Source organism: Pelophylax lessonae (assembly GCF_965119305.1).
Source record: "Pelophylax lessonae genome assembly, chromosome: 11".
NCBI classification, from domain to species: domain Eukaryota; kingdom Metazoa; phylum Chordata; class Amphibia; order Anura; family Ranidae; genus Pelophylax; species Pelophylax lessonae.
In genome coordinates, this window is record NC_138778.1 from 165,744,584 (window position 1) to 165,770,931 (window position 26,348).

General features: G+C 42.5%; 1 protein-coding gene across 1 annotated transcript; it reads right to left on the reverse strand.

Annotated features, from left to right (window-relative positions):
- Positions 1-232: 232 nt before the first annotated feature.
- On the reverse strand, positions 233-17,114 carry LOC309566821 (keratin, type I cytoskeletal 47 kDa-like). The gene is made up of 9 exons (XM_082272137.1): positions 16,842-17,114; positions 12,930-13,058; positions 11,213-11,295; positions 9,849-10,005; positions 6,938-7,099; positions 6,129-6,254; positions 3,730-3,950; positions 2,456-2,493; positions 233-410 (listed from the first exon to the last, which is right to left on the reverse strand). The coding sequence occupies exons 1-9, from the start codon at positions 17,082-17,084 to the stop codon at positions 280-282; spliced, it is 1,290 nt and encodes a 429-aa protein (XP_082128263.1). The 5' UTR covers positions 17,085-17,114; the 3' UTR covers positions 233-279.
- Between the last annotated feature and the right edge of the window lie 9,234 nt (positions 17,115-26,348).

Below are 26,348 nucleotides of genomic sequence, written 5' to 3' on the forward strand. Positions count from 1 at the left end.
CCGTAGTTTGAGGAAACCCTGATTTAGCAGATCTGGCCAATCAGTTGCACTGCGGATGTCTTCTGGCAGTGGAGGAGTCCCACTGTCAGAATGCATCTATGGCTAGCTTAAAACTCTGCATAAAGACATAATCAATTTATTTTAAGTAGAATAAAAACACACAAACAGGTTGTAGAGCAAATGCCCGAAGTGTTTTATTTTTCAGTTTCAGTCTACGTTCAGTTGACATTGATGTAGATAACGTTCTCTGGCGTGTCCTTGTTGCCATTTTGGAGTGGTTTAGGACTCCTGAGTCACCTCTTTCACGGAGGAAGACACTACTTTCCCATCTACCACTTCCTCCACCACTGTCTTCACCTTGATCTTTGTGGAGGAACTCTGTGATTCTTCTTTGCTGACAATTTTTACACCTAGTTGACAAATGACAGAATTAAGTACCACGATTTTCCATCATTAACACATGAGCATGCAGAGACAATGTACTATTTATGAGACATATGGGATTAGTGTCATAGAAAATCTCTAAGGAACACAAGGAGCATTCTCATGGCACATTCACAGGATTACATACACTATATTGCCAAAAGTATTGGTACGCCTGCCTTTACATGCACATGAACTTTAAAGGCATCCCAGTCTTAGTCCATAGGGTTCAATATTGCATTGGCCCACCCTTTTCAGCTATAACAGCTTCAACTCTTCTGGGAAGGCTGTCCACAAGGTTTAGGAGTGTCTATGGGAATGTTTGACCATTCTTCCAGAAGTGCATTTGTGAGGTCAAGCACTGATGTGGGCCCAGTCTCCACTTTAATTCATCCCAAGGGTGTTCTTTATAGCTGCAAAGGGTGGGCAAACTTAATATTGAACCCTACGGACTAAGACTGGGATTCCATTAAAGTTCATATGCGTGTAAAGGCAAGTGTCCCAATACTTTTGGCAATATAGTGTATATGTGGCCAGAGGATGGCTAATTTAAAGCTGAACTCCAGGAATTAGACCAACTCTACCCTTGAAGTGAGCCCTTCAGCAATGCAAAGGGGTAAATGCTTTTTTAATCTAGGGGTGCAATGATAAGTTGCATTGCTTACCCTATTCCTCAGTCTGGCAAGTCCCAGTGGTGTTCTCTGCTGCCCAAAGCTCTGAGATTTAAATAGGCTTTGGGTGGCCCTTTGTTGTCATCATGTACAAAGCAGGGCTATTAACCCTACTTTGTACATAGAGGAGCAACCAAGGCTGAGAGCACCTTATGGCTCGTTTCCACTGAGCTTTCTGGTACGGTTCGGTACGGTACGCTATTTATGCCGTTTCCATTGTGAATGGTACCCTAATTCCGAACCGTACCGTACCACTTTTTTGGGACCATTTCGTTGGGATACCAAGCACATTAGTACCGTACCAACAGGGTGGAGCTACACTCTGCAGAACTTTGATTGGTTGACAGAGAATCGGCTATCACAGCTTTCCTGCTGCACCACGCCTATCATGAAAGGGTACTATTGGCAGTGGAAACGCAAGGTGTACCGTTCCGAACCGTACCGTACTGAACCGAACCATACCGTACCACTCAGTGGAAACGAGGCATTAGTCAACCAAAGCTTGTAGGGGAATATAGTGATTGGGTATGTATGAAAACCTTGTATGATCACAAGTGTTTCATCCCTGATAGACCAGCCACCAGAGGTCCTTCTCTTTGGGATAAACACAAACGCTCACATTGTCAAAGGACACAATGGCTGGCGTAGATGACCAAGGGGAAACTAGATGTACCTGCATGTCTGGCCTTCCTTTATTGTCAATAGTTGCCTTACTGCAAACCCACGCTACAATCAGATTGTATAATTGCCTTAAGATTTATCAAAAAAGGGCCTACTTGACCTCATAAATTGAATGCATTTTTAGGTCACCCTTGGTAAATATAATTAATTGTATTTTAACAATTAAAAGTAATTGTCCAGATATTGTCAGTTAATATGTCTGCCACATATGCGGGCAGGGACACATTACAGTAATAACTCAAATATCTAGATTGTAAGCTCTAACGAGCAGGGCCCTCTGATTCCTCCTGTATTGAATTGTACTGTAACTGCATTGTCTTCCCCACACTGTAAAGCGCTGCGCAAACTGTTGGCGCTATATAAATCCTGTATAATAATAAATAAAAATATACATTTTTGTGTGTTTATACTAATAAACACACATACACTAATTTGTGGTGAGGATTTAGTTATAATGGTCTATCCAAATATCCGCTAATATAAAGTTGTCTAATAGAAGAAACTCTGTAAAGTGAACCTGTCATTATAAATAAATTGGACTGCAGTTGTTGACTTTTTTTTTGTTAGAAGATGCTGGTTTCCTGACTGCCATGCTCAACCCACGTCTCAAGGTTATTGGGCACACATCTGCATACAAGAGCTGTGTCTTGCCAACTCTGTAGAAATGCTAAATGACTTACGTTTGTCTGATGATTCCAATTGCTTAACTGGTGAGAAGCTGGTGAAAAAAAAAAACAGGATTGGTTTACATAGGAAAAAAAATATTGTTCTGCACATTTTTTTTAACCACTTGCCGACTGCCTAACGACGATTTACGTCGGCAGTCAGCCCCTCACAGGCAAAGTGACGTAGTACTACGTCGCTAGCCTGTGAGGCTCTAGGGAGCGTGCGCGCACCGCTGGAGACGCGCTCCCGCTCGGTCACAGACCCCCCCCCCCCCGCGCGTGTGAGCGGCGGACCCGATGTCCGCCGGTCACTCGCGATCGTCGGTTACACCGGGAAAAAGGCAGGCGGCTAATGTAAACAAAGCTGCCTGTTAATCTCCCCTGTGTAACAGCACAGATCATACGGTCCTGCTATGTAGGATCATAGATCTCTGCTGTTACATGAAAAGCCACATCCAATCACAGTTAGAAGCACGCCCCTAGGGACACACTTAACCCCTCCTTCTCCAATAAAGTTAACCCCTTCCCTGCCAGTGTCATTTTTACAGTAACAGTGCATATGTATAGCACTGATTACTGTAGAAATGTCACTGGTACTCCCAAAAGTGTCAAAAATGTCAGTCAAGGGTCCGATCTGTCCGCCGCAATGTCGCAGTCCCGCAAAAAAAAACGCATATCGCCGTCATTTCTCGTTGAAAAAAAAAAAACAATAAAAATGACAAAAATCTTTCCCTTAGTTACTAAACGCAATAACTTTTGCGCAAAACAATCAAAATACGCTTTTTGCGATTTTTTTTTTTTTACCAAACATATGTAGCAGAAAACAAATTGGTCTAAAATGTTAAAAAATTTAAATTTTTGCATTTTTTTGGGGGGGGGGGAATTTCATATAAAAAAATGTGGAAAATATTGTTATTTTTGCAAAATTTTTCGCTCTTTTTTTGTTTATAGCGCATGATCAAAAAATCGCACAGGTGATCAAATACCACCAAAAGAAAGCTCTGTTTGTGGGTAAAAAAGGACGTCAAATTCATTTGGGTACAGCATTGCACGACCACACAATTGTCCGTTAAAGTCACGCAGTGCCGAATCGCAAAATAGGCCCTGGTCAGGAAGAGGCCACGTCTTTTTTTTTTTTTTTTTTTTAACCACAGATATGGTGTTAATTAATGTTCTAAATGCACAGACATCTGTGGTCAATATATCTTCAGTAAGTAAAGTATTTTAAGTGTACTAAGCTAAAAAAATATATTTTAATAAGTTTATAATATAATACAAAAGACCCTCACCTGACATCTTCTCCTTCCAGCAGTCTCCTGTAGGTGGCGATCTCCATCTCGAGCCTGGACTTGATGTCCAGTAGCGTTCTGTACTCCAGACTATGCTGTTCTGAATCTGACCTGACATGCTGAAGGTCGATTTCTATTTGGGAAATAACACTCTGGAGTTTTGCGATTTCTGCTCCATATCTAGCTTCTGTTTCTGATAAGGAGCCTTCTAGTGCTTGTTTCTGAAAATGGAGAAAAATATAGTTAACAGTCGTCTGATGATGATAATAGAAAGTCTTTATAGGGAAAAAGAGAACTAATATAGTCAATATTGGTCTAATGATGACCATATAAAGTCTTAATAACTTTGTTTTAATTAGGGTAGCACTGCCCCCTAGAGGACTGCTGAATATTGCAATTTCTGGATTCCCCTGTGTTACCCGTAGCAACAGTCTGTGGAAACGTATCACTCTAGATGCTTGGCTCAGACAATAAACAGTCCAGGGGATTTGGTTTTTGTGTTTTATTAGGAACTGGGATAGCAGAAGGGATAAGTGGGATACTCGAACTATAAACTATGCACAATTCTGAGGACAACTAGCTGTAGTGTGCAGCAAGGCCGCTGCTTCACCTTGCCACTGAAGTGAAGATAAAGAATATGATCCTGATTTAGTTTCTCTTCAGGGTCCTACCTTGGCAACCCCTTTCTCACTTGCTGTGCATGCTAGCCCCTGTCCACTGACTCTCCACTGGAGTGGTTCCCTTCTGTGGCAGACCCCTGGCAATCTTCCTGGTACTCACGGACACTGTTTTTCCCAAGGTTGCTCTGCTTTCAACTCCATCCATCAGCATCCACTGGAACTCCTGGCTCAGCACCACACTTCTGGCTCACTAGGCCGACCACCTGTGACCACCTTTCATACAGACAGGAGGAGAGACAGCCGTCACCCTCCTCCTGGGACCTGGCTTCCTGCTCAAAGACACCCTGTCACATGTGCCCTTGGCTTTTATAACATATCCCAGGATGCACCACTGTTTGTACCAACCCACTGGGATAGTTACAAAAGCCTGTGTCACTGGCTGGGTTTCCTCCACTGTCCAACAGGCTCCCCTAATGGATACAGTGGGGACACTCCCTCAGACCAGATGAATCACACATAAACACATGCAACAGGCCTAACTAACAATCAGGCTCCCCTGATAAGCAGATGGAGCAGACTATGATTTGCTTGCTGCTCCCCTGTTAAGCAGGCAGAGCAAACTATCCTCCCTAACTAGCACCTATCTAGGAGGGTGCTACATCAGTGTTAATTGTATTTGCTTGGAGCTTGGCTTTAAGTAAGTATTTTACAAACACCCTCCTTTCCAACATTTGCAGCAATAACCTTTATAGGCCCCTCATACCTCAGGATTTTTAAATGCCATGTTTTTTGTACCCAATCTTGACCAATATGGCCACAGACCATGATCCATGTGAATCTTAATTTTACTCACATAGCTGGGTGCAGCCAATCTCAACCAGGGTTCCATGGAATATTGGGGTTCTTTCAGAGACTACCTGGGGTTCCTTGAGCTGTGGCTGATTTCCCTTTGGATCCAACGCCACTTGGCAGAGCACCAATGATCTTTTTAGCTTTCTCGCCTGTGATAAATTATTTTAGTAAGGGGCTTTCATAGATCTAAAATTTACTTCATGGGCTCATCTGGGGTGAAAAGGTTAAGAAATGTTGGTTTAGTCCTGCCAGCACAGTGTGGGCAATATGATCAGAATTTGACTAGGGTGGAGCAGAAGCATATTCAAACACTGAAGTATGGGGATCTCACGGAAACTCATATTTCAGAGACCAGGAGGAGAGTCTAAGGGCCTGTGTGGATGAGCTTTTGTTTTCTCCATAACTTCTTTTCTCCCCATTTAAATCTATAAGAATGCAAAAGCAGCTGAAGCAGGTCAAATGCAGGGCAAAACACATTAAAGCCCATCGCCATTGGCCCTAGTGAAATTCTTACATAGAGTACATTTACCCTTTAAATCCAGAGTTACAAGGGCTCAGTTATCCTAATGATAGTAAATATTCACCAAGGGTAGTGGTCACTCACTAAACAGAATAAAAAGCTCTCTATGGTATAAGCCAGGGGTGGAAAAATTAATATGGAGCCAGTGTATCCAATTCAGGAGCCAGCAGGATTTTGTTTAGGTGCCAGCTCCACTAACAACTAATGAAACCTCAAAAGTTAGGTGCTAGCTGTCATTTTTAGTTTGCAATAGCTACTTGGCTCCTGGGAGTTGCCCAGCCTTAGTGTAGGCTATACAAGTAGCTTTTAGCAGACACAAGTTCATCCTTTATATACTAATGCTGAAAATGAAAAAATGAATAGGACTACATGTCTGCGATAGAAGGTGAAGAGACTGGTACACTCACTGTGTTAAGGAGGGACTGAAGCTCCAGCTCCAGACTCTGTACTGTGCGTCTCAGTTCTGTGACCTCGGATTTGGAAACCTGGAAGCTTTGTTGGTATACTGCGACTTCTTTGCTGAGGCTTTCACTCTGTGGAAGAGAATAAGGATTTCTTAGATTCAGGAACAACAGGGAACAGTGACCGGATTGGTAATCTTTGGAAAAGGTGGAAGTGATCATGCTAAAACACAGGCAGATGCAAACATTATATAGCTAAATGTTCCATCTTCCCTATTTGAAATCCAAGCAGATTTATCAAGTAGGAAGTTGGCTAGCCACACATTTGGTCCAATTATCCAACATTTAAAAAAAAAAGAAAAAAAAAAAAAGACCTTTTGTGATGTATACACCTCCAGGTGTAGAAAACCTAAAGTGTACCTGTAGCCATAACTTTGGGTTTTAAATTGGTAAAACATTTTAGGTTTTTCTGTCTGTGTCCTATAGAAGAAATTTCCTTTCATTTCTTGTCCCAAAGACACAACAGAAAGTGAGCAAGCTCTCTAACGTGAGGGGAAATGTCCCTTCGATGGGGGTCATTGGTGGTCATTGGAACAATGGTCCCTATTGGAAGGCTCCTCTCCACCTCCTGTTTTAGTGACACATGTTGGATTTCCCATCACTTTCTAACTCCTGGAATTCTCAGCAGGAACACAGACAGCAATAAATTCAGACAGAGATACTAACTCTTCACCCTATCCAAAAGCGTTTTGGCTATAGCTCAACTTTGAGATTCTAAGAGTTTTTTCCAAGCACAAAGTGCCCTTGCCACATACCTGTCCTCTATACCAGGTCTCCACCTCTTGCCGATTCTTCTCCACCATTTTCTCATATTGATCTCTGACATCTGCAAGCACCTTGGACAAGTCAACGGCTGGAGCGGAATCCATTTCAACATTAACCTTTCCTCCAACTCGTCCCTGGGAAGCAGCGAGATCCTGAAACATAAAGGAAGATGGTAAGAACACAGCCATAATGATATACCGCAACCCTGTATTTTCTTTACTGTTCACCATTATAGCCCTAACTCATGAAGCTATTACCTCTCGGGGGATCAGGAAGGAATTTTTTTCCCCCTAGTAAATTGGATCATGCTTTGCTGGGGTTTTTTCGCCTTCCTCTGGATCAACTGCAGGTATAGGATTGTGTATATGGGATTGTATGGTTGGATTTTCAATACTGTTTTTTTTTTTTTTGGTTGAGCCAGATGGACTTGTGTCTTTTTTCAACCTGACTAACTATGTAACTATATGTAACCCCAATTTTAGTGATGGGCTTACTCTGAGTTATCCGGCAGGAACGCCGGTGAACTGTATACCGCTATCTAAACTGTGAGTGGATATTGCTATTTTTAAATTTTTAAATTTTGTCATACTGGTACACTATGGGCTTGTCCAAATTATCTTTCCATGTTATCCTGGTGAGGAACATTAGGAGCGGCTGGAGACACCTTACTGCAGAAAGGCCTGATACCCCTTCATGGGAACAGATTTGTGGTGAGTGCAACACCAATGGGGGAAAGCACTGCACAGCCTTTTTGCACTAAGGAGCACAGAACAGCACGGATTACTTTACAGTCATCAATCTGAGTGTCTGCATTGAATAAAATCACTGGCACGTTTATGTTACTGCATCAAGCACATTATTGTGGACTTTTTTACCTCTTGCACTGATTATTATTTATTACTTAATTAATCATTTGCATTTATTATGAGATATTTATACACTTGGCACTTTACCAATTTGCACATTCATTTGGCTGGATATCAGTTACTAAGAGTGTATATGTAACTGGATATCAGTTACATATACACTCCCTCTAGTGGTATAACATAGGAATTGGATATTCAGCACCATTTACAAACACTCGGCACTATTAGGATTTATTTGTTATTTATACACTTGGCACTTTATAAGTTTACACCTTTGCTCGGTATGCATCCAGCAATTTACACTGCATGTAATATCACACAGTAGTGTATTAATAGGATACTTATCAGTGATACAATATAGCATTTGGATACCTGGCACCATTTACAAGGATTTTTAAGCATACCAATAGGATTGCATAGCACTTCTAGGTGGAAGATATTCACATATTGCACTGGTCACTATATATTCACCTTGGGATCATTTTCTGTTAATGTATATCTTTCTATTTTTTTGAATAAACACGTTCATTGATATATCACAACACTTCATAAGAGTAGCACCATACCCCACTTGCCCATTTATATAACTTTGAGTCATGTATGACTTCCCATTCTCCTCTGTGTATCTGAGGCCATGGTGAAGCATGATCAGGTCTATGGCACATTTATAAAAACATTTATTGTGTGCTTTGGTCTCTCAATCCTCTACAACATTCAGAGGCTACCATAATGGAGCTGTATGATGCAATTCACAAGGGTCAAGTGTCATAAGGCACTTAATGGATGGGTCAGTGCCTGCAGCAGTCCATTTTGGAAGTACAAGTATTCCATACAGGAAACGTAGGGCTTGATTCACTGAAGGCAAGTAGTCTGTGCACTTTGCAAAGTGCAGTTGCTCCAGAGCTTAGTAAATGAGGTAAAGCTTCACTTTGCAAAGAATACCCAATCGTGTGCAAGAAAAATAAAAAAAACAGCATTTTGCACATGATTGGATGAATGAAGTCAGCAAGGCTTCTGCTCAATTACTAATCTCTGTAGCAACTGCACTTTGTAAAAAGCACAGTCTATTTGTCTTTAATAAATCGATCCCTTAGTGTCGGTTCATGCTGGAATCCTGTGTGATTCAGTGTGATGCGATTTTCAACTCATTCATTTGAATGGGCTGAAATTGCACTGGATCGCACCAAAACGCTTGTACGTTCTGTAGTACCATATGATCCATTGCATGCAAATGCACTGTATTTGAGATCTGTGATTGGGGTGTCATTAGGATTACATTGACACCCACAGCAGATGCGTTTTAAATTCAGTGCAGAAAATGTGCATGAAGTATGGTTTTCCCACATTTCATTCTGATGTGAATGGGCCCTTACTGCTTTCATGAAAGGGGAGGTTATCAAAACTGCAAAAGGTAATATACTTAGCTTCTTGTAAATCAACTTTGAAGATAGGCGACCCCTTGCCTTTTTATATGTGGCAGTACTATGGTTGTGATTCAGGCTTTTTTGTGTATACGGATGGGCAAACACATAAAAGGAGGACGGTCAATGCTTGAATTGCCTCTCACCAGGATCAGCTTTGATCTTTATCTAAGACTGAGTAGCCTCTAGTGATTGCACTTCACCCCGCAGCAGTTTTTTATTCTATTTTAATACCAGGGTCTCTTTTAATTTATCTGTTGCTTTGTCCTGCACGGGCATAGTAGCATTCCACTTTAACCAGTTCATGGCCACAATCCTGTAGATTAACGTTCAACATGACGCCTCACAGTTCGGCCGCTAATTTACCTCCCGTCTCAGTCAATTTTTAAATCAATGTTTGTCAAGCTAGGTGGTACTTGTATTTCTCCTGAACCAGCTGAAATTTAAGTCCTCTAATGCCAGCCTTAGTGTTTTAATTAAAAAAAAACACTTCTTGAAAAAAATGCTTAAGCTGATAAAAATGGCAATAAATTGTCTAAGATGCACAGGTATGTGACCTCTCTTTCTTTATGCATTACTAATAGAAATATTCCAAGCACACTTGGTAAGCTTACCTCCTCATGATTCTTCTTCAGGTAGATCAGCTCCTCCTTCAGGCCCTCAATCTCAAGCTCCAGGTCTGATCTGTTGACGGTCAGCTCATCCAGGGCTCTGCGCAGTCCAACAATGTCAGTATCCACTCCTTGTCTGATGGCCAGTTCTGATTCAAACCTGCAGGTGGCGACATAGCACATTAGTTTTAGGTATCTACTTCTCTCTATTAGAGCATAGCTAAAGCTAAAATCTTTTTTTTTTTTTTTTTTTTTTTTCATTTTGTGCAGAGTAGGAAAAATTAAAAGGCCTTTCAAATTTTTTTTTTTTTTTGTTAGATCTGTATCCAATTGGGGAGATTTAATTCCTGTCCTCTAGAGACAATAAGCATTTAAAAAAAATGGGGGAGATTTACTGAATTTGGTGCACTCTGAATCTGGCGCAGCTGTGCGCGATAGCCAATCAACTTCTAACTTCAACTTGTTCAATAAAGCTTTGGCAACAAAACCTGAAAGCTGATTGGTTTCTATGCAGAGCTTCACCAGATTTTGCACTCTTCAGTTTTAGTAAATAACCCCCATAGACCTCTTAGAACACATGTCAAACACAAGGCCCGCGGGCCGAATGCGGCCCCCCAGGCAATTTCATGTGGCCCTCGCACCTATCATGCAGCTGTGGCAGCCCCCTTATCTCTGCCCCCACCTATTCTCTGTAGTTGGCAGCAGAGAGGACAGAACTCCTTTGCCAGATCCTGCAGTACTCTGTGCAGTTGCAGAAAGGCTTGTCTTTGCCCCCCCTCCTCCTCAGCAGTCCGCATCAGAGAGGAGGGCAGAACTCCTCCTACAGATCCTGCACCTCTCTGTACAGCCTCAACACCACCTTGTCTTTGCCTCTCCTGGTCTCCGCATTCAGCAGACTCTGGAAGCTGACTCCAGCCCTTCTCTGGTTCTCCTCCAGACCCTGCACTTCTTCCCAGATCCACCCTCTGGTAAGGGGGTGCATTGTGATGTAAGTGTGTAAGGGGGCGTGGGGTGCTCTGGACATCTAATCTTACAGCTATAAACGGCCCTTTGCGGGAAACCATAATGCTGATGCGGCCAACGATGGAAGTGTCCAGGCCGAACATTTCTTTACTTTTCCTTTTCCTGTTTCTATTCCGATTCTGTTGGCAACTCAAAATTTAGAATTTACCCTCACATTATAACACATAATAAAATATATTTCTTCTAACAATATAATATATCATGTGTTATATTATAACTTCTCCCTAGAGACACAATCCTTGCATATAGGCATACTATATATATATATATATATATATATATATATATATATATATATATATATATATATATATATACAGTCCAGTATGTATGTAATCACTTACTTAATCTTAAAGTCATCAGCAGCCAGCTTGGCGTTGTCGATCTGCAGCACGAGACGGGCATTTTGGATGGTGGCATCCTGGATCTGCAGGATAAGGGGAGATATGCTGTGAATGAGCCTAAATAAATACACAATTATTGTTTCTTCATGGTAAATATATATTTTTTATTGTTAAGATCGCTATTCCTATACGCATATTGTGAGAACAAAAAAATTAAAGAATTTCAAGAAAGCTTCTTGAAAACCTAAGCTTCTTACGCCACCTAGTGGTTAGATATAGTTTTACAGCTAGTTTTATATTGGTCAATGACTAATGACTACTGAATAAAAAACAGAAGTTGACTTATACTGCGTTTGTACAAAAGGAGATTAATAAAACTGCCATGAAAGCTGTTTTCAACTTAAAGTATGTTTTTATTAAACTTTTACTTCAACCTGCAGCCTTCTATATTTTTCCATGACTGTCAATTCCAATTTAAGTTTCTCTGCACTGAGTGCAGCTTATGGTCAGAATGTCTCATCCCCCCCAACTGTATTGGGCTTCCCGTCTCTCTTACAGAATCTCAGGTCAAGTTACATGGAGACTGTTATATGAGGTTTGGCATTCCCAGACGTGCATTGAATTCCTGTACAGTGATTTTAACAATAAATCTTTTTTCTGTATACATCAGATGCAGAGATTACTGCAACTCTGGATACAGCACACATGGCATATGGCATACACATACAATGGCGCACATCTTAAGGTATGCTGAGCCTGCATTACAATTCTAAGGCCGGCCATAGGTGACTCTTTTTTTTTTTTTTTCTTTTTTTCGAACAGCCTAAAAAAAAAACAGGTGGATTCCCACATCCATGCAAGGTGGAAGGAGGAATCCTCCACACTGTGCTATTGCATTCTGACTGTGGGGAGTCCCCAACTGTCAGGATACACTGATCAGCGCAGCAGCCAATGGGCTGCAGTCTCAGCTCGAATTAAAGTTTTCTAACAGTCCAGTTCGAGTTGGTGGATTTTTAAGGTTAATATCCAATGGCCATAGATGGATCGAAATTTGGGAAGTTCAGCAGGGAATCCTGATCCATCCATGGCCAGCATGTACTGTATACACACCATCTACACAGGCAATTTACATAGGAATCTGCGATAACGTTTGCTAAGAACCTTGGTGGCCTTTGAGTTTTTTAAGTTAGCTTTTCTGAATAGAAATATGGGAACTGCAATTGCTGACTAGTTTTAATGGGTGCAGTTTTTGGTAAATCCTGAATGTATAAATCATCTGACAGTTTCTTCTATCTCACAGAGACTCTCTGGTGGGATATTTGTGCTGAGTTTGTGGGTCTACACCCTTGCTGTGCCCATCATGAGGAGTTCCCACCATCCCTGTTAGTTTAATTTATTTTATGAAGAATGTAACTGGAGTAGCTGGAACACACAAAGGTGGCAGAAACAACTGGAATACCCAGGCTGACAGGAGCAGAACTGGGAATTAGTTATTGCATTAGGAGCTCACTGTTGGAGTATCCCAGTCACATAAGAAATCAGGGGCTGACTCACTAGGCTTCACCTATAGCTAAAATGTTACTTTTATGGAGGAACTTTCTTTTTTACATAGGAATCTAAAGATAATCAGAATAAATCTTTCTCTTCCACATTATACTGCAAATTAGGTGTTGTATTATTAAAAAAAAAAAAAAAGCCGAAAGGACAGGCCAGGTACCTGGGAGCGCAGCTTGTTGATGGTGTCATAATATCCACTTGGGTCGAAAAAGCTGACGGCAGACTTTCTGTCATAAAACTCACGGATTTTCAATTCCAGGTCACCATTAGCTTTCTCCAGGGATCGGACCTAAGGAACCACAATATTAAATTGTAAGTAATTCACAAGAAAACCTTCATTGCTCTCTGTGTACTCTGCTAATTGTGGTATACGTATGTCTCTGCATTGTCAGAGGATGGGGTTCACGCTGCCTGGCAATGCAAAAAGGCAAGAAAAGTGGAGTATACCAAAGCATCCAAACACACAGCATTTCTTTCTAGTTTAGTACATTCAGAACAGTAAAAAATTAACTGGTTTACTGCAACTGGTTTACAGCATCATTATTTCTATTATATATATATATATATATATATATATATATATATATATACTATTATTATTAAGCTACTGTAATTAAAAATCAATTAAATATAAATAAATTATAATTTTTTAAATAAATATATTAATATATAAATTATACAATAATATAATACATATAATGTATTCAAATTATAAAATGTAATTCAACATTTTTAATTTAAAATGTTATATATATATATATATATATATATATATATATATATATATATAAAATATACAATTATATTATAATATAATATAATACATATCATGTATATAATGTATAATCTATATAAATTCTAAAATGTAATTTATCTTTTTTTTTAAATTTTATAAATATATATAATTATAAAATATACAATTACATAATATAATACATATAGTGTATATAATGTATATTATATATAAAATATAAAATGTAATTTATAATTTTAATTTTATAATTTTATACATTTTCTAAATGTATTATATTATTATTATGATCTTTTGATCTTTGATCATTAATATTTTGGGTGGAGTATTAGGCTTAAGCTACTGTGGCAATTAAGTCTCTTTGCTACACATTATTTATTACTGAGTACAGGTATTTATATAGTACTGGCAATTTACTCAGCGCTTTACATACTATACATTGACATCAGTCACTGCCCTCAAAGAACAGAAAAAAATCTAGCACATTCTTCCATCCATCCTAAACAGCCCAGATGGACAAATCTTCAGTGCCCATCAAACCCAAGCAGTGGCTGCATCTGATTGGATGCAGCCACTGTTTGGCAAGAAACATTTTGCATCAGGCTCCTTTTGATTTTTTGGTCAAAGGATGTAAAATGGGAGGGGGATCCACATATTCAGCTTATTCATTCAGATTCAGAATACTTTATTGCTCCCAAAGAGAAATTATTGATCATTCAATTGGTTGAATTCATCAGGGACTGGACACAGTTTGCATAGTATATGGCCAGCTTTAGCATCTAAGGTCACATGCATACATATACTAGGGTCATATATTTACTAGGGCCAATTTACACAGGAGTGTGGGAAGAAACCCACGCAAGCACAGGGAGATATGAAAACTCAATGCAGGTAGTATCATGCTTGGGATTTGGACCAAGAACCCTAGTGCTGCAAGGCAGGGGTAACCAATAAGCCACTGTCATGGGGTCTATGGCTCTTGGGACTTCTCATGCATGTTCTTGAATTACTTTGATGTACCTTGGATCTTATTTTAATTTGCACAAGTATACATACTATACATTATATCTTTGTTATATGGCTAGTAAACATAGATTGCAAGCTCTAAGGAGCAGGGTCCTCTAATTCCTCCTGTACTGAATTGTATTCTAACTGTACTGATTTCCCGAATATTGTAAAGCGCTGCGCAAACTGTTGGGGCTATAAATATCTTGTATAGTAATAATAATATAAATTTGACATTTTTTACACTAAATTCTGGGGAAAAAATGCTCCTGGAAGATTTAACCGCATCTAATTGCAGCGCAATGAAATCAACTTGACTCTTTTCAATGAGATTCCTATCAACAAACTATTAAATCCCTCAGTAGCAAAGAGATTTAAAGCATATCTAAACCACAAAACACAAATTTGATATACAGCAGCATTCGTTTTCTTTTTTTCAGCCTCTTTTCTTTATTTTCACATGGTGACCCTACAAGTAACACAATTCCTGTCTTAGGGTGACAACGCATCCCACTGTACTGTATCTGTGAAGGAGCAGTTGTCACCCAAGGCTAAGCTCCTAATTTGCACTAAAAATACCTCTCCCTCCCAGTATAGCTATCTATTCCATGAGTGGCCCTAGGCTTATTGTCACACCCAAAAGCTATACCCCAAAGCCTGGTATACACAATGAGATTATTAGACGAATGATCGTCCTTTTTTTTTCTCTTTTTGCATGCTAGTCTTATATCGAAAACCAAAGAGGTTACTAAAGTTCCGAAAATTCTTTTATGACAGAATAGAAATTCGGAAGTGATGTAATGTATTGTGTTGTATTTGTATCGTATTTTCGGATGACAACTGTACTGATTAAACAAATATCGTACGTTCTGGTATTGTATGAGAAAAAGTTTCAATTATGGCAGTTCAGATGAACTGCCATAATTGGCTCTTGAACTAACGATCACTAACTATTGTATGATTGCAACGATTGTATGATTGCCTTGAAAGTGGTATTTTTTGCACGATTTTCTAATCGTGTTTACGGACCTTAAGGCCTCTTGCACAAAGGATGTAAAACAATGCCTTTATCTATATGTTTATGCACACATAGGCATTTACAGGCATATTAGAAAAGGAGCATTTCGAAGCTAAAAAAATAAAATAAAAATCACTTGCACTTTCAGGAGAGGAGCATTTGTGCATAAAAAAAAATGCTTAATGTGTCTAAACACCTGTAAATGCGTCTAAATGCTAGCGGTCATTCATTCCAATGGCCCGAATAACTTATTATTATGGCCAATGAAAGGAATGAGTTCCCAAACGCTTGATGCACCTAAATGCGTGTGCAAAACGCAGCTTTAGACGCATTACTCATCCGCTTTTTCCCTGCCAGGACAAAAGGCATCCAGGGGAGGGGAAAAAAATGTCCTGTGGGCCTAAATTTGGAAAGCAATGTATGTAAAATATCATTTGAAGGTTGGTTATGTTCAGTGCCGAGGCAAGGTCATCTACAGCCCAGAGCGAACATGCCAAGCTGCACCACATTCCCCCTCCCCAAGATGTATGACCATTTTTAAGTCAGCAAACCCCCCCCCATAAAAATTTAGCACTAATCTGCATGCTTGCTCCCTAAACCTACCTCCCCCTGCTGAAATCCCCCCTCCCAGCACAAATCTTTGCCCTCCCATTCCCCCCCCCCCCCAGCTCAAATCCTCTCTCTCTCTGCAAATTCTGCTCACACAAATCAACACCCCCCCCCCCAAAAAAAAAAATCGCTCCTCCTAGAACATGACTCCTCACGTTTCCCCTACCGGTATACATCCCCCCACTCCAAATCCGCCCTTCCCAGCACAAATTCCTCCATCCATTCTCCAAGCAAAAATACCCACCACACCCAAAATTTCCCCTACTAGCACAAATACCCCCAATCATCCCTACTAGCACAAATACCTCCCTCTTCCCCGAAAAATATAGAATTACCCCTTGTAACACACGTCCCCCCCCCCCCACCATATCACCACTTTTAGTATAACCCCCCCCCCCCCAAAACCCTCCTAGCACAAATCCTCTTTCCCCAATCCCCCTCCCAACACAAACCCTCCAAATCACAACTGCTAGCATCCCCAAAATTTGCCCTCCAATACATACCCCCTGCCGCCTCCAAATTACCCCTCCCAACACAAATTCCCTTCCCCCCAATCTCCATGCTGCCCCCCCCCCCCCCACACACACACCTCTCATGATACCACAGTGCCCAGAGTAGCTGTCCCTTCTGCCCACCCCTTGTCCCGGCCCTAGTTATGTTATCAAATATTCCAATTTGGCTGTCCTTACCCGTTCCAAATAGGCAGCCAGGCGGTCGTTCAGGTTCTGCATGGTCTCTTTGCCGTTGACGCCAAAAGCGTTGCCTTCTTGGGCTGCGAATCCAGCACCAAAAGAGGGAGCTGCCATGTTAAAGCTGGCAGAGGACACCCTGAGACTGGCAGCACCTCCTGCCACGCTGCGTGCCCTGGGGGAGCCAGCACTAACCCCACTAAAGAAGGTGGACTGGTTGATACTGCGGGTGGAGAAGCTCATGGTTTTTCCGGCAGGGATGCAGTGACAAGTGTGAAGCGAGCAGGAGGGTGAGCTGGTCTGTGGCCCCTCTGCCCTATCTTATATACCCAACAGAGGGGGAGGGCTTGCATTCTTATCTATACCAGGGACCCACATAGCAGCTTGTATAAACAATAGAACATTCCTGCAAGTAAACAGGCTTGACTTGTCTGAGGAGTGACATGAATTCCTGAAGTTTTACTGTATTTCCTTGGAAAGGGATCTTTACCTTTGTAGAGAAAAAAAATGAGCAAGAATGAAAAGTCGCAGCTGTCATTGAACCTCTTTAAAGGCACAGATTCTAATTCTGGAATATACAGACCAGCAGCAGCTGCCGGTTATATTTCATGAGTGCAGAAAATATTATTTATGTCCTTGTAACATCCTATCCTATGTAATATCACCACGTGCTAAAAACCTCTTCAAAGGAATGTGCAGCCAATAATCAGGATATAAAGGCTTTCCAAAGCTGAATTGCTGCATTTATTTCTTTTCCAGGTTTACACGGCCCCAGTATATACCATGAAGCTCTATATATATCCCTCAACCAGTCATATCGTATAACCAGCTGCTGGAGGAGCTTAGGACGTGCTTGCACTTTAACTGGGTGTCTGTACACCCAGTTAGGCTCCTTTTAAACTTGTGCGACTTGTTCTGCGACTTGGGACTGCAAAGTCGCATGACAAGTCGTACTCCATGATTTCCAATGAGTATCGTTCATATCTGTGCGACTTCAAGTCGCAGCAACTTCAAAGTAGTCCCAGCACTACTTTGGTCCGACCTTGATGTGTTTTGAGGCCCACCGATCTCAAGATTACACAGACATTGCTTAAAGCGGAGTTCCAGCCATTTCTGTGTTTATTAAAAGTCAGCAGCTCCAAAAAGTGTAGCTGCTGACTTTTAATAAACACACATTCACCTGTCCCACGGTCCAGCGATGCGGCAGCCCGAAGCCTCGCTCTTCTCCCTCTCTGCTCTGCGGTGCCGGCATCACTAGTGTGGACACCCAGCTGTGACAGTTTGCGGCTTCACAGCCGGGTACGCACTGCGCATGCGCAAGTTGCGCTACGCGTCTTGATTGGCCGGCAATCTTCTGGGACCTCTGACATGTCCCAGAAGATTGCAGGGAGGGAGGGGGCGGAAGGTTGCGCTCCGAGCGGAAGTGGGAGCAGGTACCTGTCAAAACTAGGTACCCGCTCCCCCCCCCAAAAAAAATGACATGCCAAATGTGGCATGTCAGGGGGTTAGAACCACCTAAAGCGGAAGTTCCACTTTTGGGTGGAACTCCGCTTTAAGTGCCGGTTCACATTTGTGCGATGCAGGAACGCTGCGAATATACAGCGTGTTCCCGCATCGCATCCGCGCCCCTGGCAGTTCACACTGCCATATGCGATACGCTGGGGGTGTCAATTAGAAAGGTTAACGACCCCCCCAGATCAGATCGCATATCGCAGTGCGATCTGAAAGTTCGCACAGAATCGGATCGCACTAGTGTGAACCACCATGTGATCCGATTCTGCTGCAGATCAAAAAAAGGGTCCTGTGCATCTTTCAGTGTGATTGCGGTGCGAATTCAGCCATACAAACTGTATGGCTGAATTTGCAACGCACAGACATCGCATGTAATTTTAGGAGCAGCGCGCTCCGAATTACATGCGATCTCTGTGATCGCACTAATGTGAACCGGCACTTAAAGAGGAAGTAAACTCTTCCTTTTTTTTTTTTTCTCCATGCAAAGTAAATGCATGATGTGCTAATATCCATTGCATATTAGCACATTATGTGACACTTACCTGCAACGAAGCCCGGGTTGTCCCGGCCGCATCCATCTTCACCCGTCTTCCTTCCGGGTCTGTGGACTCCGGCTGTATTACTGGCCGGAGCCGCGTGATGTCACTCCTGCGCTTACATGCAGGAGCTGCCGGTCACGGCACAGGTCTAGGGCCATCTTACAGAATGGGCATGCTGGGCAGTTGCCCAGGGGCCCCACTTGTCTGGAGGGCCCCACCTGCCCAGCGTTATTCTCGATTCCTGTGTGCATCCAGCCGCCGAACTTAGCAGGTGGCAAGCGCCTGTCAGCCCTACGCTGCTGTCAGGGCACTTGGGCAATGGAGTGGATCCCACAACTAGGGGAATGCCTCCACAGGAACAGGCACACACAGGACAGTTGAGTCTGACTCCTGTCCGTGTGTGTGTTCACCGGACCCAGCTGCCGAAATTGAAAGCTGGCATTAGCCTGGCACTGCTGTACCAATAAATATCGCCTTATCGATAATTTGCATTTTTATTCTTGTGGGTGATTGTGTAGGCAGGGCCCCAGTGCACTGCATTGCCCGGGGGCCTTTAAAGTTCTTCAGATGGCACTGCACAGGGCTCTGAAGAAACGGCACGGGCGGGCGTTTCTTCAGAGCGCATGCGCCGATGACGTCATTGGCTGCATGCAATGTAAATATCAAATATCTCGTAAATGGTGAATGGTTAGGAGATATTTACAGTACCTATAGGTAAACCTTATTACAGGCTTACCTATAGGTATAAGTCATCAAAGTGGGTTTACAACCACTTTAAGTGCAGTCAAATTTGCGGCATAAAATTACGGCAAAAATGCACAATTTTTAGGTCGCACAAGTGTGAAAGGGGCCTTAGGGCAGTCACACTACAATGCACTGTGATGCAACAGAATCATATTAGTGCGTTTGGGCTACTTTCACATTGATGTGTTTTTTTTCTGTGTTTTTTTTACTGTGCTAAAAACGCAATCCCTTCAAATCCAATGGGACTCTTTACACCACTGCGTTACAGGCACGGCTGCTTTTAGAAATCATGGGGCCCTGTACAGATTTCCTGACGGGAATCCCCAACCCCGCTTCCAACCCCCTAAGGTGCAGCAGAACAGCTGAACTGACTTTATCCACCTACGCCCCTAAGATAAAAAAAAAAAAAAAATTCCCTCTTCTGCTTCCACCTTCTGGACCCCTCTGTTGATGTGATGGGGCCCAGGGAAATGTAATCTAAGCCCTGGTAAGCAAGTAGTAGTGGGGGTGTGGGCTAGTAAAAGTTAATTTATTCACTTACACAGAAATGAACAATAAAGCTGCCCTGGGCCCCCCCTGTTTAGCTGATGTGGCCTGGGCCCAGTACAATAGGACCGGTTGTATTGCCTTATCAGAGGCCCTGGTTATGGGTGCAGTGCGTTTTGAAAAGTCCTGCAAGCTGCATCTTTGGCATGTTTTTCAAAACCTCAACAAAAACGCAGGTGCCCATTGAAATTAATAGAAAACGCGGCAAAAATGCACCTACATGTCCATATTTTAAAGGTGCATGCTGGGGGTCAGGCACCCAGAAAGCGCACTGGAGGAGCTTACAATCTAAGATCCCTACCTCCCATACATACATACACATACCAGGGCCAATTAAACTATCAGCATGGGAGGAAACCCACACAAGCACAGGGAGAACATGCAGACTCCATGCAGGTAGTGTCCTGGCTGGGATTTAGACTGGGGACCCCAGTGCTGCAATACAGGAGTACCAACTACTAAACAGGGGTCTCCAAACTTTCTGAACAAAGGGCCACTTCAGGGTTTAGGGGGGCCAGGCGCGGGTCATTGGGAGTAGAAAATGTCCTGGAGTCCAGTGGGAGTAAACAATGCCCCATCGTTGGTGTCAGTGGGAAGAATTCTGCCCCATCGTTGGTGTCAGTGGGAAGAATTCTGCCCATCATTGGTGTCAGTGGGAAGAATTCTGCCCCATCGTTGGTGTCAGTGGGAAGAATTCTGCCCATCATTGGTGTCAGTGGGAGGAATTCTGCCTCGTTGTTGGTGTCAGTGGGAGGAATTCTGCCCATCATTTGTATCAGTGGAATGAATTCTGCCCAGTCGTTGGTGTCAGTGGAAGAAATTCTGCCCCATCATTGGTGTCAATGGAAGGAATTGTGCCCCATTGTTGGTATCAATGGAAGGAATTGTGCCCTTTTCATGTTGTCAGTAAAGAGAAATAGTGCCCCCGTTGTTGGTGTCAGCGACAGGATTTATGCCCCATTGTTGGTGTCAGTGGGAGGAATTCTGCCCCTCATTGGTGTCAGTGGGAGGAATTCTGCCTCGTTGTTGGTGTCAGTGGGAGGAATTCTGCCCATCATTTGTATCAGTGGGAGGAATTCTGCCCAGTCGTTGGTGTCAGTGGTAGAAATTCTGCCCCATCATTGGTGTCAATGGAAGGAATTGTGCCCCATTGTTGATATCAATGGAAGGAATTGTGCCCTTTTCATGTTGTCAGTAAAGAGAAATAGTGCCCCCGTTGTTGGTGTCAGCGACAGGATTTATGCCCCATTGTTGGTGTCAGTGGATGGAATAGTGCCCCAAGGGCCAGATAAAGGTAAGAAAAGAGCTGCATCTGACCCCCGGCCGCAGTTTTGAGAACGCTGTACTAAACCATTCTGCTGTACTACATTTTATGCAAGCGCAGAAAAATATTTGTTGATCCTGCCAGAAAACCAATGCAACTTTCTGTGCAGGGAACTGAAATTGCAAAAGAAGTTATCAGCTTTCCTAGTTCTCTTCTATGAATTTAAGAGATAGAGATGAGAAAAAGGGAAGGTTTTTGTACTCCAAATCTGGAGGGTTATAACTCTGCTCCTCCATAGCCACAGAAGGGTTGATTTACTAAAACTGGAGGGTGCAAAAGCTTTGACAAATAAACCTGGAAGCTGATCGGTTTCTATGCACAGCTGCACCAGATTTTGCACTCTCCAGTTTTAGTAAATCAACCCAAAGTGTTTTACTGGTAGAATCACCAGATTAAAATACAGGAAAGCCTTAGACCCCTTTCACACAAACGATCAGATCAGATCCGCCTGTCAGTTTTTCTGGCGGACCTGATCCGATCCCCCATGCATCCCTATGGGGCAGCGGATGTCAGCAGTGACATGTCCGCTGACAGCCGCTGCTATCCGGTCCGATCCCGTCTGTGAAATCCGGATGGATGGAAACCCTATTTTCCATCCGTCCAGGGGATCGGATCGGATGGGATCGGATGAGAGCGGACAGGCGGTCCGTTCTCATCTGATTCCCCCATAGAGAGCAGCGGGGCTCTGACACCTCCCTCTCCGCACATAGAGCAGAGAGGGAGCTGTCACCTGCCTGCTCAGCGGGGATCGGCGGATCGATCCCCCGCTGAGCAGCACAGAGTCTGCCGACGGAGGCGGACCGTGTGAAAGAGCCCTAAGGACCCTTTCACACGGGCTTTCCGATCAGGTCCGCCTGTCGGTTTTTCAGGCGGACCAGGTCGGATGCTCCATGCATCCCTATGGAGCAGTGGATGTCAGGGGAGACATCTCCGATCCTGTCCATGAAATCCAGACGGATGGAAACCCTATTTTCCATCCGTCTGGAGGATCAGATGAAAACAGACAGGCGTCTGCTCAGCGGGGATGGGCGAATCGATCCCCGCTGAGAAAAATGGACCCCATCGGGTGCACCACTCGGGTGAAAGGACCCTTAATATAAGAAAACAAATTTAGCCACCACATCTAAAAACTGGTCAGCTGCATTATATTCTATTTTAAAAGGATTATAAAGAAATCCATTTTTATTATTTTAATAGATTTGAATGTATTTTTAATGTATTTAATATTTAAATGTATGTTGATCAGTTATTTGAATTTTTTTAATTCACTTACCAATGGTCATTCTCAACTTTTATCTGGGAGCTGTTCTTCATTTGCATTTATTTTTATTGATTTTCAATAAAAGGTCCATGTATAATAGGGAGAACCATTGGGGACCCTCGTTGTCATCCATCTATACCATTGGGGACCCTCATTATCATCCATCTTTACCACTGATGGTGAACCTTGGCACCCTGGTGTTGTGGAAGTACATTTTCCATGATGCTCAACTGTATTGCAGAGTGCATGAGCATCATGGGAAATATAGTTCCAAAACATCTGGGGTGACAAGGTTCACCATCACTGATCTGTGATCTATACCATTGAGGACCCTCGTTATCATCCATCTATACTATCTAAACACTGCAGCAAATTTTCATCCAAAAAATCTTTTGCAAAGTATTAAATGACATGTATGTCTGTTGTAAGACAGATTATATAAGAATCAGTGTTAGAGGTTCTGAAACCGGCCGTACATGGATTGAATTTAGGATGGTTCATGTTAAACAAAATGGAAAATCTGTCCCTGGCGGCACAAACCAGACCAGCAAAACTTGACTAGCAAGTCAAAAGGCCCCATACCCAGGAGGGCTAAGGTGGGAAAGGTAGAAAAGAGGACAGTATAGAGGAAGATTTTAATCTGTCCATCCGGGGGGGGCTTTGCAGTCTGCTAGTGTTGTGAATACTGTCTCCATGGTGCCTACAGTGTACTATATATCTTTTGTTAATCCTTATCTTGGAAATCTGGTTTATAAACATAACTAGATGGATAGTAGGACTTTTTCAACTGCTTTTAATGCACAAATTTACACCATACCACAACTGCCAAAGCAGAAGTTGGACTGATTTTCTCTCTTACCACTAGAACCCAAGCAAGTCCCCCCTTCTAATTTTGTAATGAAGATTGGTTTAGGAAAATAGTGTTGATTGGTTGATATCTTTCAGATACTTTAAAATATGAAAATGACTGCACATATGGATTATTATGGTATTCAATTGGTATTCAATTGAATGGGGTATTCCATATCCATACAATATATATATATATATATATATATATATATATAATATATATGTGTATATGCATATAGGATTATATGTTTCATATTTCTATACCTTTTATATTTTTTATATTTTTGTATTTTTACAATTGCCATTTATTATTAATTCATTTTGATCATAATATCCACCAATAGATACACCATGATGATTTTCATTATCATTGTCATTTTTATTTTCATTATTTTTTATTTTTTTTGTTTTTGTTTTGTTTTCTACTCTAACTTTCATAGCGATATAACAATGTTATGTATTTTTATATATTATTATACAATATACTTGTTTTAGCCCCGGTTCACACTAGGGCGACCTGTGAGGCGACCTGGTCGCCTCACAGGTCGCCGCAGGTCGCCTCCCATAGGGAAGCTGCTGACCCGTTCTAATAGGAGCGACACAAGTCTCTCCGACCTAGAAAAAGGGTCCGGAGCTTCTTTGGGGCGACCAGGAGGCGACCGCCATAGACTTCAATGTTATGAAGTCCGTGGCGGCCGCTCCGAGGTCGCGGCGCGCTGCTCGCACCGCGATCTCGGAGGTCGCCCCGGGAAGTAGCGTCGCGGTAGTGTGAACCGGCGCTTAGTGTTTTTTTATAAGTGTTGTTTATATATGCTATGAGGATCATTACAGCCCCCTTATTGTATAGCCAAAGATGGGTTGCTAGTATTCTGGGTCCGCAGCTTGCTCTACCCACTCCCCACCCTCCATCATAATAAACATGGGCTTTAAATACTTCTGTTACAGTCTATTCTGTGACTTGACAAAACATATGCACTCGAAACGCATCGTCACGGCAACAGATTCTATTTGCGTTCCATGCTGGTCAGATTGGCAACTACTTTGGTCCTGGATTTCCACCTCGTGGTTGCGGTGACGTCACCAGGGAGCACTGATTGATTCTGGCTCGGTTTTTGAGTGTTTGGGGCTTTCTTTCAGCGGCATATGGCCACACTCTTCATTGCACCCCTCCCGCCCCCCAGCCCATCAGTCCCAGTGGACATTGCATTCACAACCACCAGCATGGTATCGTATCACCCATCGTGGGTTTTATTTAATATTGTGTACAACCTTGTACTGTGATCAATAAACTTATACCTTTTAGCCTTTATATTTGGCTTGGAATTTATACACTTTGAGGTGTTATAGTCATCCATATCCATCCAGATAGCCCCGTCATCCTCCCTGTTTATGCTCATGATTACAGTGTGTTCTACTCCTGATGGCTGCATTGGATTGGCCCTTGGTCAGTGAATAGTGTGGGTCTCCATAAGGCCTAGCACTTGGGACATACTGTGTTTTTGGTTGCTCTTTGGCCTAACCTTTCCATTTACTTTGGCTTCCAGTGATACCAGCCAACATGCTTTGTTGCTAATAAAGAGCAAAGAAGAGCTGGAAGGGGCAGGACACTGTGCAGCCAGGAAGATGTGGTCTTTGTTTTCTGAATAAGTCAATGTACAAAATTGGCCAGCACACTGCAGATCATAGGCAAGCACACAGGGTGTTCCAGATGTGCCTGGGAACATCCTAAGCACCCTGTCTGTGCAGGTTTCACCTGCTGAAAGCCCCTATCCCATGGCAGCTGAGGCTACAGAGAAAGGAACTGAGGAATCTCTGTCCTCAGTCCCTTTCTCTGCTATTTCACCAAAGCCCCTCAATGGGGCTCCTAACAAAAAAAGAGAATATAAAAAAAATAAGGAAAAAATAATTGTAAAAAATAACAACAAAATAATATAATAAAAACAAAAAACTGCTGCCACCAATCTCATCCCTACCAACACCATCCATTGCTCTACTGACACCCTCCACTTCTCTACTGCTCATGTGTGTTTGAACTTTGGGGTGTACACCCTAATGTTATAGGCTGCGCACACCTATGCTGCAGATCATCAAGCATCGTCCAAAAGTTTTATGGAATGATGATCACATCACAGTGGACAAAGCTCAATGTTTCTGAGCCACACAGGACCCCTTCATCAGACATATGACACTAAAGCTGGTCACATTGGTTAATAGTGACAGCATGTTGGAATAAATAGCACTGGGATCATATACCATAAAGCTGGTCATAAATGAGTATCTTTAATTCATTCATCTAGTGGGCTGAAAAAATAAAAACTAAGGCCCCTTACACACAGGACGTGCTCCATTGGAGTCCACCTGCTCAGTGGGGAATCTGTCTATTGATCCCCGCTGAGCAGGCAAATGGCTGGTCCAAGTCCTCCCCACTTATGCAGAGCAGACACAGACCGCCTGTCCGTTCACACCCGACTGCCATCTGATCTGATCCGCCAGACAGATGTAGAACAGATTCCCATCCATCTGTTTTTAGGGGAGCAGATCGGATTGGATGTTGGCGGTTGTCAATGGACACATGCCTGTTGACTCCCGCCCCTCCATAGAGGAGACTGGAAGTTAGATCGGGTCCGCCTGATAAACTGATAGGTGGTCCCGATTTGTCCAGTAGTCTAAAAGGGGCCTAACAGATTCTTCAATCCACACAAACAAGGTAGATGAAGAACTCCCCACTC

Bases quoted from the DNA above. Each gene is read 5' to 3' on its own strand.
- LOC309566821 (XM_082272137.1), bottom strand. From the start codon at position 17,084: ATGAGCTTCTCCACCCGCAGTATCAACCAGTCCACCTTCTTTAGTGGG. The intron at 6,255-6,937 runs GTATGTGGCAAG...TCTCTTCCACAG, and splicing joins AGACCTGGTATAGAGGACAG to AGTGAAAGCCTCAGCAAAGA. The intron at 411-2,455 runs GTAAGTCATTTA...TTTGTCAACTAG, and splicing joins ATTGGAATCATCAGACAAAC to GTGTAAAAATTGTCAGCAAA.